This window comes from Cygnus atratus, chromosome 15 (genome assembly GCF_013377495.2).
Source record: "Cygnus atratus isolate AKBS03 ecotype Queensland, Australia chromosome 15, CAtr_DNAZoo_HiC_assembly, whole genome shotgun sequence".
Classification (NCBI taxonomy): domain Eukaryota; kingdom Metazoa; phylum Chordata; class Aves; order Anseriformes; family Anatidae; genus Cygnus; species Cygnus atratus.
The window spans coordinates 6,110,043-6,127,280 of NC_066376.1; the positions used below are offsets into that span (position 1 = coordinate 6,110,043).

At 40.7% G+C, this 17,238-nt stretch overlaps 1 protein-coding gene across 1 annotated transcript in view; it reads left to right on the plus strand.

Annotated features, from left to right (window-relative positions):
• Window positions 1–17,238, plus strand: part of C15H7orf50 (chromosome 15 C7orf50 homolog) — a 125,620-nt gene that overhangs the window by 94,549 nt on the left and 13,833 nt on the right. The window contains exon 3 of the mRNA XM_035549217.2: window positions 3,794–3,966. Coding sequence (XP_035405110.2) covers window positions 3,794–3,966 — 173 coding nt within the window. The remainder of the gene's footprint in view (window positions 1–3,793; window positions 3,967–17,238) is intronic.

Genomic DNA, 17,238 nt, shown 5'->3' on the forward strand with positions numbered 1-17,238 from the left:
AAAAGGTTTGGCTTTATTTTGAGTCCCAGAATCTGGGGAAGGTTTGTTGGTTTCCGTTGTGTTTTGTGTTTTATTTTTTTTAATTATGATAAAGTGAACCTCAGCTTCAGTGGAGAACCTGCCCCAAATGCACACATTTTATGAGACAGATAAAACTTGAGTCTTTCAAATTTAAAAAAAACAAAACCAGTCGAGGACCGATTGTAGTACCTACTGCTGGCCTAAATCGTGTTGGCACGAATGGATAAAAGTGTAGCTGGAATGAGGGAGGTAGTCTGCAAGCATTCGCAGGACGTGTGGTGGGAGTCCCAAACAGAAGCCTACTGAATCATAGTTTCATTGGGCCGAATTACGGTCTGTGCTATCAGAAGGGTACCTTAAGCTATAAATCCCGACTCTTTCAACCCTGGAAAAGCTCCAGCCCCGAAGGGAGAACAATGCTGGTGTTTCAGATGGCCTACAGTGCAGAAATTGTTCCGCTGGAAACACGTTGTTAGGGCCTGGTATTTATGTTGGGACCCACTTATAGGGAGGGAGAGACTTGTTTTGTTTTTAATGGAGCGGTCGGGAGAGGGATAAAAAGCTTTTTGATAATGTGAGGAATGCGTGGGGGAAGGGAAGGTACAGAGATACGCATTTACTGTAAGTATGAAGGAGCAGAGGCCTCTTTATCAGAGCTGGTCTAATGATGTGCCACAGTCACTTTATTTGAAAGCTTCATGGCTCACAGAAAAGTAAACAAATTCATTACATTATTTTTAAAAGAAGATTAAGTGTAGTGTGTCGTCTGTTGGACAGCTGCTCTAGTAATCTTTTACAAACACTTTATAAATGACCACCCTCAGTGTTTTTCTGGGCTTTGTGTGGCTGGATTGTTATTTCAGTAAGTACCAGGACAGTTTTTCCAACGAAAACGGTGTTTCCTGTAAAACAATTACATACCTACCTTCTCCCTAAATATTATTTCTTCTTAGCATGGGGTATAAAATGTCTGCTGTACAAATGCAACGTCTGTTGAGATTTTTTGGGTGGATGCTGGCTGTATAGTAAATAAAAAGCATTTTAAACAACAACAACAACAAAAGCAAATCCTCTTTTCTGCCTTACTCGCATTTGTTCTGATGTCTGCTTTGTCCTTTTTTGGGCTTTGAAAACAGAGCTGAAAAGATGAGTCAAAGTCAACTTAGATAATGCGGGAACTGACACCAAACAAATGTTTAGTCCTCAGCAGGTGTCTTTGGCAAATCAGCTAGCATTCAGGTATTGCTGTGTTTACCTATCCTTTGCTTTGAACGTCTTCAACAATAACGTTATTTAGCACCATGTTTGGATTTTTGTTTTAAGGCGCTTGACAAACGCTAGCTGATACAATCCCAAGGATCTGTCGCTTCATAAAGTGGTTTTAACCCATCTCCCTAAAGTGATCAATATTCTTGTGCATCCAGGTTTCTGTGGTGGGTGCCTCTCCCAGAAGGAGGGAGCAAAAGGGACATTCATGCCTGGGTCTGAGCACCAGCTCAGAGACCTTTGTCTCAAGGCAAAAGGGACGTTAAGGGCATGTTAAGCATCTAGCGGGGTCCCCATCCCCACTGCACAGTGGTCAGGTGCTCTAACCTGATCATCAAATGACCCCTTCCTTCAAAGCCCAGTCTGTGAATGCAGTTCTTGTTCTGGGAATGCCTGTGGTGGTCGGGCTCCTTTATTGTCCCAGCTCCGCGACGAGATGCTAACACGGCTGCCAGAGGCATTGGTGACTCTTCCAGGTTTCCTTGCTCTCTGTAAGCTCCACCTGCATCAGATTGCAGCCAGAGTGTTGGAGCAACACGCAGACGTGACAGAATCATCAGGAAATACTTATTTTGAGTGTAGTTTATGGATCTAAGTAACTCAACAAACACTTGCATGCTGTCTCCCCTTTTTCTGTCCCTGCTGTACACGAATCTCTTTAAAGTCCACGTGTGAACAGGTAAGGTACACGTCTCCTGGGCTGCCTTACATTAATGCCATTTTCACTGCTGTTGGGGCTGGGTTTTCCTACCCATCTTATAAATAAGAGCCTGGCCTCGTAGGAAGCTGTTCCTCGCTCAGGTTGTCTTAACAAACCCAACACAGCTGTTGCTGAGGAAGTGGATTAATGGAGTCATTGGCAAATCAGTACTGTTTGGGCAGCATCTCTGTCATGTTCCATGTTACTGCAATCCGTTATGTTTCCATAGCATTGCCTGTGGCCCCAACACCTCTTGTTAAATGTCATGAGCAGGATGCTTGAACTGTCTCAACATAAGGTGCTAAATATGGTTCAATTTTTAAAAAAATTAAAAAAAAAAAAAAAAAGAGGAGCCTGACAACCTATTCCAGTCTGAGTGTATAATTTAGAAATGTGTCTATGTCTGCAATTTTAAGTTGGCTACAAATGATAGAAGGGAATAATACAGCACAGCAGCTGAAAACCCTGAGCTCCTCCCAGAAGCTAATACTTCCAGTATTTTTGTTCTTAGCCTGGAAGAGATAATGATATTTAAACGGTGCACAGTGTGCGTGTCTTACCCCTGCATTGATTCACAGTGACCATGGAGGTGGCTGAGAAGCAGCAGGTCCTCAAACCATAGTGAAGGTATCACAATTTTGTTTGGGACAGTGTGAGGTGTGTAACTAGCATGCTAAGAATTAATACTGTCCCTTCGCTCTTGGATTTGGAAATACCCACAAGGAAGTGTATGAGTCCTGTTTGCAAAACTCTGTATATTTTTCATTGCTCAGTCATTGCTGGGAGGTTGCACAGAAGAGGTGGTTTCACTGAGTCCCAACCCCTACTGCTTCCTGAGGTCCTCAGGGATTGTGATATCCAGAAGCTACGTTCTCTACGATTTTGTGAAGGTCTGTCCAAGATGATTATCAGAATAGGGCTCTATAAAGGGTAAATCTCTTGAGAAGATCTGTTAGATCTGTCGTCAGTCTTTCTACGGTGTGAATGGGAAGAGGAGGGAAAGCACAATCATTGCTAGTTTTGGACTGCAGTGCTCACACAGGAAATCAAAATGTACTAGAATGTGGAAATCGTGGGGGGATGTTGAGTAACAGCCTCTTAGTATTACACCAGCTGGATTTTTTTATGCTTCCAGTTGATACTTAACAACTCAGAGGACTACTGCCTGGAAAGATATGAATGAACCAGTGCTCAGAGTCACTGGAGTAAGTCTCATCTTGTTATGGAACGGCTTTTTGTTTTTAGCTTGCGTGATCTCCCACTGGATTTCCCCTGATAAACTCATCGTATCTCTTTAATGCTCTTCTTCTGTATGTGAAATAAATATTTTCATTTGGGGTATAATTATGCATATATTTATAGTAATTAGGTTTTCATTATGAACTGTTCTGTCTGAAAACCTAGAGAAACTTTAACCTTTTGGGATATATGTGTATATGTTTATGCAAGATTGTGCATATGTTTACCCAAGATAGCTAAAGGGTCTCCAAGAGGTCTGGGATGAAGATGGTGGTTGTCACATCTTCCCTTCTGGCACAGTGGATATCAAGTCCCTGTGTGGAAGACAGAGGTTTTCTCAGTGCACAGCAGTATGAGATTACAGCCCCAGAAACTCAGGATCTTAAGGAAACTCTACTCCCGTACATATCTATATATGCTTAAAAAAATCCGTAGTGAAATACAGTGTACAATAAAATTACGAAGATTGAAGCGTCTGGTTTTAAATGTTACCTGTTCACTTCAATTACAATTATGCATATGTTGTTTACCTTTATTTACCCTTTATTTAAATGTTCATTACTTCAGGCAACAGATGAAGAAGATCTTACCCCAGAGGAAAGAAGGAAACTGGAAAGAAAATTGAAAAAAGAGCGCAAGAAGGAAGAAAAGAAGCTGATGAGAGAAGCTGGAATCTCTACTAAAAAAGAAGAGCCCAAAAAGCTTTCAGGATCTGAGCTGGCTCTGGCCTATTTAACCAGGTAAGACTACTAAAACCCCACTGCAGATGCTCCCTGCAGAAGCAAGCTGTAAACCATGCCAGAAATCCAGAACAAGCTGAACCAAGTAATAAGACATTAAAGGAAATTGCTGCAGTTAAGTAATAAGTTAATGTTTCATCTCATTTGACACCCTGTCACCATGTTTTATTTATATCACAGTAACTACTAAAGGATTTTGAGTATGGTACAAACATTTTAAAGAAAGTTCCTGTCCTGAAGATCTTATAGTTGATATATAAATATCACTGGGTTAGCTGCACTTAAAAAGATGAAAGGCATATTACAGACAAGATTGCATTGGGGAAATGAGTTTTGATTAAGTGCACCATTTTAAGCAAAGGAGTTTCACTTGTTCTCTTTTTGTGAGCAAATTGCCTGAAGTGGTTAAGCATTATGGAGTCCTAAGTTAACCTAATGCATGGTATTTGGATTTTTGTAAATTAAGATGGGATTATGCCACCGTTATAAAGTTCATAGTGTGCAATGCGTTATTTCTGCATACCAAAATATATAGCCAGCATAGCGGCCGATTTCAATCGGAAGCAATTACTTTAGTTAGCATACTTATTTAGAATACTTTACATTCCAACATAAAGCAATGTCTATGGTTAAAATAGAGAACTACAACAAAGCATTTATAGTACACTACAGACAGAGGTCTTGTATAAGCAGGAAGATAGTGTTTATTTTTTCCCCAAACTACAAAATATGCCCTGTCTCTAAGACCTGCAGAAGGCTGGCGTGTTACTAATAGTGGGTTACCATGAGGAATAAAACCAGTGTTGCATCTCTGGCAGTGCTTAAAACTGAAGCATGCAGACTGTCTGAATTGTTACCTACCACTCTCAGTGGGGAGGGAGGAAATTAATTGCGTTCCAGGCAGAGGGACATGTGCATTTTTGTTACATAACCCTCAGCATGCAGTGATAGCAAAATGACAATAATATTTTTGATCTGGAAAACAGCTGGAATAGTTCACCGCTGTTTTGAACTGCAGACAGATTGACAGTTAGCTTTGAACCATCTGCTCAAGCTATACTGCGGTATGTGTGCTAGTAAGTGATTATCTAGAGATAATGGTTTTCAGGTTTGGAAAGCAAAGGAACAAACTGTGGGTTTTTGTTGATATTCTGCTGTTACCTGTATGGACCCGTGCCTTGTTAGATGAGAGAATATGAAACTCTATTTGAACTAATTTGACTCCAGAGTTTCACTTAACCCATACCAAGTTACTTTGAAACAGTATTCCTGCTACATAGTTCAGTAATAGCAGAGTTCAACTGCTATAGGTATGGCAATATGTTGTCTGGGATTGGTTCAGCAGCAACTGATCTGAATTCTTATCAGGGATAGTCATAAAATGCTGAACAACCAAGCAGATCTAACCGTAGACAGCATTCTGGCCCCAAATGTCCTGCGACTATCTTGGATCATCTTGGCTCAATCCTTTTACGCCTCTGAAGTCTTTTCTACCAAGCAAGATTGGAAAAAGAAACAACTATATTTAGAGTCATCAGAGAAGGAAATCATAGGAAATCATTATCTGGGGAAAGGAAACTAAAATCCAAGCTCTGGAAGACCATTGTAAAAACCCCAGAAACTTCAGTGGGTCAAGGATTTCAGTCTGTGTGTTTTTGTAGAGCTACAGGCATGAATAATACGTGGGAGGATAAGGTAATCTTACAGATGCAAGAGCTTAGTATAATTGGAAGTAAACAAAAGGGTGCCGTGGATTTATGTTTTGCCCCACCTATTGTAAAAAACCTTCCATTAAATAAGGGTTACTAAGTGAGGTGGCATCTTAATTCCCTGATGACATGTGAATCTCCTGTAGGACAGGTGGAACTCGAAGTACCATACAGCAATTAAAACTGTCATTTTTATTTCTTAATAGACTATTCACATCGTGAAAACACAACTATATGGGGCTTCAACTTTGACAGGAAAATATTTATTTTAATTTTTTTTGTTAACTTGCAAAGAAAAATGCTAGAAAGTGTTCAGTGAAAGAGTTGTGTTACACGTAGACTTTTGACATGCAAGGGGAAATTCAACTTACTTTGTAGGTCATACATATTTGAAGAGCTAGTACTTCCCTTAGAGGACAGAATCATCTTTTCTGGTATGTGGGATGAAATAAAGAGAAATTCTTCAGCAGAGAAATAAATTTCCGTTTCAAGTGGTATCATTAGGGGGAAAGAGCATGACTTTACATGGAGGAAATAAAACGCATTTAATAGCATCTATTGTTTCCTGGGGGATATTGTTCTTAGAAATCCCTGCTTCTGCAGCAGCTTTGTGTGTTCTGTTTGAAAAGTAACATGGAAGTAGCAGGCAGCCCGCAGCAGCAATGCTCTCGCTGCTGAGGCACTAAGACAGCTTTCTAAAGCCATCCCTCATCCTTTTAGCTGAGAGGAGTTAACGAAGAGAGCGTCGATGAGGGGGTGCTGGGGACAGACAGGACCATTCCTGGCACCGCGCTGCCTGGCGCCTGGGAGCGCAGCACGCTGGCAGTCGCAGTTGTGCCCGCAGTGATGCTTAGCACAAAGAGCGATGCCAGAGCAAGCCGTGTGCCTGTCCATGGCAGGGGTACATCCCTGTGTACCCCCAGGTGCTGGGTGGCATTGCCAGCCCAGCCTTTTCAGCTGCTTTCTCATGAGTGAGAAAAAGGTTTTCAATCCTGAGTGCTCCAGGGGAGGAGGAGGAGGCCACATGGCTCACGGTTCTTTCTCTTTGCGTTGGCCTGAAGGAAAAGGAAAAGGGGAGAAAAAAAATTCTCTCTGCTCACCAATTTTTGTTTCACCGTTTCCCTCCATGAGAGAATCTCAGGTGGTTTCCCAGCGCAGTTTTGTCCAACATGGCGATCACGGTGTGCCTGCAGAAATAGAAAGAAGAAAGTCTCCCAGCATCAGATTCTCCAGCTTGCTGGGGACAGCAGGCAGCAAGATCTGAAGACAGAATTAAAAATAGGGTGCTAAAGCAAAAAGGGAGGCAGAAGGGTTATAAAACTGTGAGAAGGAGGAAAGAAAATGTAGAATAATGCTAAAAAAAACCAAACCCGGAGTGGTACTGAACAGAAGAGAAGAAAATCATTAAAATTACTGCAGAGGAATAGGAGAAAGCAGGAGTGGAGCAGTGAGTATTAGTGGTTGCATAAACTACACACATTTCTTTCTTTTCCTTTTAATGATGATGTGCCTTTTCTCTTTTATGATGGTAAGTGGTGAATCATGTTTAAAGCCAAGGTTAGAATGTCTCATTACTTTGATTCTTAGAATATATGAAATAAAAATCCCTACTTTTCTAAGCATTACATGCCTTCAAGTGAAAAGATGTTGCAATTCATGAGAATGCTAATTAGACTTAATTATAACCCAACTGACCTTCTGTGGTGCTAAAATGTTGGCAGAACTTGTTTGTCTTGGCAAGTCATTCTCTCCTAGAAATGTTTCTATTCTTAAGTTTGGCTCAGGAAGTTCATTGCTATATGTATCTGCACGTATGGTTTTCTCCGTCACCCATTAAAGTAACAGAAATATGAGTAGATGTTACCAAAAGTATGTGGAATTACAAGACTGGTATCTGAAGTAGCAGAAATGGAAAATATCGTTATCTGGATATTGCTGTGAATTACCTAAGCCTTGGAATATTATGTGTTTACATTTCAAAAATCCACTGCTCGAGTACATTTCTTTTCTCTTTGTAATAATTTATGTTCTTCTAGTAATGTGTGTCAGCAGAGTGTTTCCCAAACAATGCCAAAAGGCACTGTCTTTTCAGTTTCCTTTGCAGAGGCTACTTTTTTCATCCTTGACTTAAATGTAGGTGCGATTCAGAATGTCAGGCGCTTCTTTAGAAAACAAGAAAATAAAAACAAGAAAAAAAAAAGAATAATGCAAAGCAAGGGCAAATTACAGAAACGCAAAAGTAAAACAGAATTTCCCACTAAGTGGGAAAATAGTCTGACTCTGCAGAACACAATTTTTTTTCCCAATTTTGCTGAGCACAGTGGCCGACTGGTAATACTGCTGAGAGCAGCGTGCGACCCAAGGCAGCTCTTTATCTGCTGGGGTTGCAGAATGGAAGCAGATCCCAGTCCTTGGCCAAACTTTATTAAAAACAGTGTCAAGCATGGGACATTTGTACAGAAAACTTGCCCTTCCTTTAAAGAACACAAATCTCAGGGGCATCGCTGCAAGCATATGTATATAACATACATGAATTACATAAAGTTGGTATTTACTCCAAGGTGCCTGCTGGAGCAGGGGCTGTCTGGGGAAGGACATGAACAGGCAGCTTAGCATTAACTCAGTGCTAGGATCTGGGAAATTTCTGGTTTTTGAAGGACCAACAGGGGCCTGTGCCAGAGTGTAAAGCGGGCAGCAGCACTTGAGAGTTGCGAGCACACAGCTGGGATGAAGGTGGCCCTTCAGGAAATCACAGAGGCATTCATCCAACCGTGCAGGTGACTTGAGAGAGCTCCTGGGCACATACAGCCACACTCGTGAGTGCTGAAAAACAGCTTCTAAGTTTAACATAAATTGAGTGGGCTTGTGTCAGATTTAGTTTGCTTCGTTGACCCATAACATGTTTTAAGCTGTTTTTTCTCTCACAGTCTAAGCATTTTTTTAGCCACGGTCAGTGATGATTTTTGATACGTGGTTCTGAACTTGTTTAAGTCATTCTCCTTGGTGCCAGCCTTGATCTTTATTAATTTCAAACTTGGCCCTGGTGTTTCACCATCAATGGCTTAAGCTTTTAGATACTAAGGGTAGCCAATGCACTGGAAACCTAAACAGCCAGAGATTGTTTTTTCTCCCTCCAGAGACTGGCTGCTTGGGTTTGACAGCAACTAACACTAACATCTAGTGTCATTTCTCCTTCCTCCACCCTCCTGGGAAGACAACTGCGCAGTGTCGGGAAGACATCAGTGGGTGTCTTCTGTACAATGCCAGATGAATGAAGGCAGAAAGGCACAAATGATGTGTGCTTGAGGCCCTCCCGCTGGGGATGCGTAAGACCGCTGTTTGTAAGTGAGATCACTTCTTGTTTGGAAGCAGATCTGAAGAAAAATATTTTGACCTGATTTTTTTCTTTCTTTTCTATCTTCTTTTTTAATGTTATGTTCAGATCGTATCACATTTAAGCAGATTTAAATTTGCTTCTTAATTTTTGGTATAATTCATAGGAGGCTTTGGGTCAGTTAGAATGCTGTTACCATTGAAAGAATGACAGTATTTCTACCCTGCATTAAAACTCTGTGTACACTAAAATTTTACATTAATATATGGTCCATTTCAAAGCTAATTTCTCTCTCCAACAATTCGCTACTGTTGTAGCTCTGCTAGAAGCTATGGACTTGCAATGGGAAATGGTAGATTTTGTATGATCTGTATTGTGTAGGAGGTTGGATTTTCATAATAGTCTCTTTTGATATTAAAACCAATATGGTGTGTATCATGAAAATGAAATGCAAAATCAAATTGCATCTAAGTCTAATGCAAATACTAATGAAAATTTTGGGCAGATTTTCTGTTTTTAATCTTGGGAAGAAAACTATTTGAAACATTTTGAAATTCCAGAATCTGGAATATCAGAATAAATAGAAAGACCCAAACACTCACGCGATTAGGAGAGTTTAAACCACCAGTGGTTTAGGGAAGCGTCAATGTCAGTGTATCAGCCTATAGATTCCCTAAACGTTGGGCTGCTCTAGATACTGCAAGGCTTCACCTGATGTTCCACAAGGCATCAGCAAATTGCTAACGTATCTCTCTGGGCAGATTTTCCTTCTCATTGAATGGTGACTGCCACTGTTCCCAGGATGACGTTACTGGCTTATGTAATGTTGTGAGATGGAATTTGGTGAGCTCTTCTGACACAAACTGTAGCACAGAGGGCAGGAATGTCTCACTGCAAACGCTGTGCCTTAACAGCCAGGACAGAGGATGAGTTTTCTTCATGGCAGGGAGATGCAGCATATGTAAAGCTCATCAGTTATCTTCAAATTCATAAACTATTGGAGCAGTGATCAAATTATGAATCTCAGTTATCCAGGAGCAAAAGGAGGATGTGAATTTGAGAGAAGCTATTGTAATTAGGAACAGCAACGTTGGCAAATTCCCTTCAAGAGCTGTAGCTTTAAGGTGTCTTGAAAGAGCAGTTTTCCCCCAAAGATAAGGGACATTGTGGTGGAGGCTAGTTTTGCTTTAATAACTGAAGGGTTATTTTTTAAAGGTTCTGGGGCAAGCATTAAGTATGGATGTAATGAATGTATTCATACATGCTTTTAGTCATTTTGTCACATTCATTAGTTATGTAAGAGAGCGCGTGAATCCAGGGAGTCAGATAGAGGGTAAATTTGCATTTGGCGGTGTTCTGCGGCTGTTTTTTGTGAACTTGGGCAGGCACTTGCTACTATCTGATTTCAAAGGCTTGCACTTCTCCTGATACTATAAAGAACAATGTTTTTGTCCTTGCACTGCTCCAGCTTTCTGTATTGCTTGATTTTTAATTTCTACCTACCTCGAAGTGGTATTCCTCTCTTTGACCTAAATCAGCGTGCCTGTAAAACTGAGGGTTGGCCAATTGATGTTAATGGTTGGACGGATTTTTAAAGGGGGTCTCTGTCTCTGTTCATGGCAGAGAAAAGCAGTCTTGTCTTAATAAGAGAGTAGAGTTACCTTATCGTATTCCTGCAGTCCTTTGTGTAACTTCAGTATTCCATGACATCTGCCATTCCCTAGCAGCCCCAGTATTGCTCAGAAACCCTACAAAGCTGTCTGCTGCAGTGCCTACTGCTTTGCTTTTTTTTAGGGTGCCAGTATGCCCACACTGTTGCTGGGAGGCAGATGGAAAAGGCACGTTCACTCTCCAGCTGTGGTGCTGCTTAGGGCTATTCTGCAAATGTATTCAGGCATGCTGCCTTCTGTGGAAGGCAAAGCTTGCTGGTAGGGTATATGAAGCAGAAAAATTACTCTGCTATGTTGGTTATGTTGGACCTGTTACTGAGCACAGTTTCCTAAATCACTGCATTTCCCACATTTTGTAAGTAACTCCTTCCCTTCCTGGTGTGTGCATCCTTCTCGTGGCTGCATCAGTTTTCTAAATCTCCCAGCCTCTTCAGTGAAGCGTCTGTAATGCTCTGTCTTTCTCTGGCCCTTCCAGACACCAGCACATTCTCTTGGTCTTTGAACTTTGGTGTCTGTGACCTTTCTGGAAATCCGAGACCTGGACACTAACACACTGTTTGCAGTCACTGCAGCCTCGTGCCAGCCTCACGCAGAGGGAACCAAGAGTCTGTGTGTGATTCCTTCTGCTGCATGTCACACCGGCTTTGGGTTATGGGCAACAGTATTGGATTCATCATTGAGCCGTGTCACGTTGTGATTTCACATTTAATTTGCTGCACCTCTCTCCCCAGTTTATTATTCAGTTTGTGCTAATGACAACCATGGCACAAACACTCCGACTATCACCATAATAAATGTTCACCGACTGTCAGAGGGACAGTGCTTTTATCCTACTTCAGCCTGGCTGCAGCAAAGTCAGATACACTACTGTTTCAGAGTTGGATTTATGATACTTCCAAATATTAGTGTTCTCATCATCTGATTATTCAAACCATGCATTCAGGGTTCTGTGAATGTCACGTTACACTCTCAGTAATAGCAGCATGCAGCTTTTGCCCGTTTAATCAAGATGTCTGACGGCAGCCTGACTCGGTGATTTTCAGTCCTTCTGATACACTTACTGACTTCTGAACTCACTTTTCTGTGTCTTGGTGGCAAGTGATACGCAGAACTGTGCTGGAGGCCTGCCAGTGTTTTTCTAACCCCCACATGACATCCACAGGATGTCATACTGCACAGGAATTGCTTTTAAAGCATTATTCACTTCTCGGTGGTTTAGCTGTTTTTTATGATCCCAGTACAACAATTTTGCAGCTTTGGAAGAAGCATGTTAACATCTACCTTTTAATTCAATGAGTTCATGCGGATTTCTGTTCTTATATATGTCTTGTCTCTTTTTCCACCTCTAAATATTGCAGCTCTCTGGGCTGAATGATCCAGGCTTTGCCTGAAGAAGGGCAGACCAAAGCAGGAGGGCAATACCTGGTCTGCAGCGCTGCCATGCCAGACCAACTTTGCAGTGCAGGTTAGTAAAGAGATGCCTGCACCTGCTCTGAACAGAGGAAGGTGCCTGCATGACTCTGTGCTGTGCAGAAATGCTGACTTGGGTCTGGAAGCTGAATAACCAGGTTAACACTCAGATAAACCTGAATTAGGAAGCCCTGCCTCTCAAGAAATGAGCCCAGGCACTGCACAGAGCTGCTGGTTAAGCCATCTCCAAGGCCAGAGCAGGCACTGAGGCTTCTGTAGTTACTGAAGATGAACTTGTCAGTTAAAGCTAATTCTGACAAATAATATTGTTTACTACTTAATTCTAGAAACAGCGCCAAATCTAAGAACAAAAGGCATCTTTAAATAACCTAGATCCAATCTTAGCTATTCTTACCAAGAGTTTCTGTAGAGAGAAGAAAAAAAAAAAAAAGAACCATGGGAATACATTCTGCGTATCAGTAATATTATCCTGGAAATGTTCCAGGTAGGCAGAACTACATTTTTTGTAATTTCAGTTGTTTCTAGCAAGTCCCCTCCATACTGATGTATCAAGTTTTGAAGAACCTCGTTACCTACCAATATTTTTGGATGTATTTTGCTGTTTCTAGCTTGCTGATTTAGCAACCCTGCTTTCTAGAGACAAAACAGATGATTTAAGATTCTGAAATGTCAGGTTTTAAGGCTTCTAAGCTATAAGTAGAAGTTCTTAGATACTGAAGATGTTTATGCAGTATTTCCAACTCATTCAAAAGGAGGAAATACTAGAAACATCAACCACTGTGTGGTTCTCCAGGAAATAAGTAGATGCTCATGATGACACTCAACCGAGCTTTGGAAAAGCTGCCAGACTCACACGACTTTCCCTGCACAAAACCTCTTATGTGTTAGCCATTAGTATTGTTCCAAATAAACTTCCCTACATCTTAAACAGGGAATAGATTTGGAGTAGCTTTCTGACTGATTTGCTTTGCACTTATGTATGGCTTAAGAGGAGAAAGCAAGAGAGAAAGTTCATGTCCTTGCTAAAATTCTGACCATCGGTGGCTCTTATATCTTGCTAAATCTGCTCATCATTCTATTTAATTTATGGCAGAGACAAGAGATTTCTTTTTGTAAATTTCATACCCATAAATGGTCACTAAATTTTACAAAAAGGGAAAAATACATTAAGAAACTCTAATCCTGCTTTATGGCTCCAAATAAAATCACTCATCTTTCCAAATCTTTAATTTTATTGAAGGTCACAAGTGCATATCTCAAAGCATATTTCAGTAAAAGCTGTGGAGTGATTTACTTTGAAACCTTCTGTCTCTTTGTGTTTCTACCATTTTTTTTCAGTGTGAAAGAAAGCTGTCAAAATATTCAGTTGGGCATTTGGTTCATACATTCTCATGGGGAAAATATATAGTTAATAGCATCATTAGCATGAATTTGGAAATCCTTTCATTTGACATCTATCTTCTACAGGATCAGCTGAAAACAATGTTATTAACTAATGGTACCCATCTTTGTTGAGATTTTTATTTTTGTTTTAAAAAAGTTTTCTGTCTTTTATGGGTCACAGTAATGATAATTTGCTTTTCCACAATACCTTTAGTGATAGTATATCATTACTATAATTTGACAAAATAAATGAAAAATACTTTGATGCTAATTTATTCACTCCTGTTTTGACAGCTTTTGGGAAATTGTTACATTATCTCATTTTTCAGATGGCTCAATTAAACTGTGATCAAGTTTGTGACTTACCAAAGTCCTTGTACTATTCAAAGGTTTCCTTTCAAGCGACACAAAAGAAATGAGGCATAATTTTCTTCTCAGCTGAAGAGTCTCTGATTTTTTTTGGCCCTGTACCAGTGTCTGATCTCCACAGACCTGTAAGATTTTTCTCAGTTCCATATTTTGAAAGAAGATCTTGCGTAGATTTTTTTTTTCCTATGGTGTTCTCTTGAGATATTTCTAAAGGCCACTAGTGTCTGTACTGATTTCTGGGTGGGCATGCAATATATGGATTAATATTCCAAACCCTTCTAGCAGCTCTGAGAGAGCTTTCTGTCTTCTGTGTTGGGGTCTACTTAAAATTGCAAGAGAATTAGGACAGGAATGCTTTTTGTTTTGATCCATGCTTGACAGCAGTACTTGCATCCACTCAGTACCTTTCATAGGATGCTAATTCTAACATTAACCTGACCTTAACGATGTACTGCTGTCCACACAGTCCTTTCTTGTACTGCTGCAAGTGACCAGAGCAGCTTTGTTCCTCTTTATTGCTTTTGATAAAATGAGGAACAAAAATCCCAGAGTTAGCCAGCTGGAGGTTACAGGCAGCACTTTCGTTCTCAGTCACATATATAAGATTTTCCTCCCATATACCTGAGATCTTGTATCAAACGAGATGATGGCTCTAAAGATAACTTGTTCTCACCTGCCTGAGGAGGCTTGCCATTCATTCTGGATGAATTGATTTTTTCCAAAGTTAAGTTTACTTTTATTTGCATTTTTTTCAGTAGGCTTTTTAAGACTCCTGATAAATTTTCTCAAATATGTTGCAACAGCTATAAATTGTATTAGCAGTAATTAGCTATCGTTCTGTGAAGTGCTTCCTCAGATGGGGAAAACTAGATTATGCGTGTTAAGCCCATAAATATTGGGGTAAAATACTTAAGTTTTTTTTGCCTGATTCTCTTTCCTGTAAGATAACTTCTTTTTTTCCGAACCTAATTAAGAAAATGTAATGCATCCTTTCTTAATGACTCTCATTTCCAGTAAAATAAAATTTAGTATAAATGAATTTTCTTAACAGTTTATTAAATGTAGTCATTAGATATTTCTCGCTGAGATCCAGCTTTCTTCTGTGCATAGTATTATACAAAAGAGGATGCATCTAATTAAATAATTAAGCAGCTTTAATATATTATTTCATCTGAAATGACTTCTTGTAACCTTGTAAGATACATTAGGGAGATTCAGAAGCAGAAGTCTATAATAACAAGCTAGTCTACTTAAGCATGTAACCCCGAAAGTATCTAGATCCCTGCATTTCTCACTGGAGTTGAGAGCTCAGCACTTCACACAAGCACTTTGACCTCTTTCATTCGTCTTGAGGAAAGCTTGTGTGCTTTTCAGGTCAGATAAAAACAAAATAATTAAAACGACCCATTTCACATGTAAGTATTACAATAAGCTATCCATTGATATTTTTAAACCAAAAGCAGATTGCAGAGCTTATTTACTTTATGTGAAAGAAATGCTTTTGCGGCGTGTGTTCGTTCAAGGAACTCTTTCCTCCCAGCCTTTGCAGACGGCTCTCCCCTGGCCTCCAGCCTCACGCCTTGCTCCGAGCCAGGGCACTCATCCTTAGCCCATCTTCTGGATTCAGGGCCTTCTCTGCTCACCCGCCTTCTTCCATTCAGACAGCGCTCTTGACGTGGCAGAAAGGCAAAGGGAAGGTTGTATGTTTTCTCTGCCTCATAAAATTTAAATCTAGGAGAATTAACACTGCTGCTCACTTCCTCCAACACATTTAAACTATTCATCCAATGCCCAGCTACTCAAAATAGTGGAGAGTAGTTTTGTAGCTCTAGGGAATCAATTTGGCTAGTCAGCCAAAGCCAAAATTAAAATTTAAAATGCAGTTGGCAATGATTATTAATCAATTAGCTCCAGGGAGCCATCAAAGCTTTCCAACCAGAGTTAGAATAACAAGCAATATTTTTAAGATAATAAAACTGGATCCTTAATAAAACTTGTCTCCTCCTTCACACATTTATTAATATGATGGTGCCCAAAAAGGTATCAGTAATTACTTTTATACGAATAAAATTGAATTGAAATGAGAGCCATCTGCAGGAAGCAGTAATTGGCAGATCAGTTTCTCTAAGCGTAGATTACTTAAAATCTTAGTAACGCAATGCACATCACAGGATACTGGAAGAGGAGAATCTCGTACTGTCCTGAATACCATAGTGCACTGGCAGATTTTGCTATGCAGTGAGAGATAGCTGAGCATTTCAGTTAAGTCAAGGAAATCCGAGTGGACTGTCAGCTACTGTACACTTCTGAGTTGATTTCAGTATTTTTGTTGGCTTGTTATTTTTTAGAACTCCTCTGCAAAAAGAAAAGTAAATCATTCTGTAAGGTGCTCGTTGCATCTTGTAAAGTTCAAATGGCCAGGGGTCTGCAGCACGCTCTCCTTCTGCCTCTGCCAGCTGTAGGACGTCTGATCTGGATGCAAAAATGACAGATGGTTGGCAGGTCTTTTTTTTTATTATTTTTTTTCATGCTTCTGTATATACTCTTGCTGTTGGTCCAGAGTAACCCCACCTCTGGAAGCCTCTCAGGTTCACTGTAAAAGCCATCTATGTGGTGGGTTATTTGAAGAGGGCTAGATGAGAATCCAACAATCCAGTATTTCTTCTGTATGCTTACAGAATACTGTCACCAGCAAGGGGTAGTGCCGTAGAAAAGGTGAGGGTCCCATGCTACAACAGAGGCTTGAGGTTTGGTTTCCCCTTCAGGAGACTTTCCTCCTTCCCTAGAGGCTTAAGCTAGATCCTCTGGGCAGCACAACGTCTGGGATTGATTTGAGGCCAGCTATTCGTTGACATGAGTGAGGATGAGGGGAAGCCCTGTCAGGAAGTCTGCGGAGGCAGGATTTGGATCTCGTGGGGGGGAAAGGAGGCCAGCTGTGTCCCTGCGACTGGGCTGGCCTGGATGCTGAGAGTCAGGAAGCATTTGCACGGTGCTGGGACGTAGCGCAGGTAGGCCTTTGGCTCACAGGCATCACGATAGCAGTGAGAGCACATTGCTTTTTCCTATTAGAGTCAGGTGTTACTCTGAAGCTTGGAACTCCATGCAGAAGAGCACTTGTGATTTTATTGGCTATAGAAATCCATTATGTCCTTGCTGAGGTACAAACAGCACAGAAACACCCAAGGTAAGGACATCTGGTTAAAAAAAACCAACATATTTCCAGAAGTGCTTTGCTGCTGGAAAGACACTTTCAACTCAATATATTGAACAATAAATTGGCACCGTAGTATCCTGGATGCTTCAAAGTAAAATCCATCAGCCAACACCTTCAGTACTGAAATCCTTCTCCAAGCGGCCATTTCCTCATCCCTCCTCA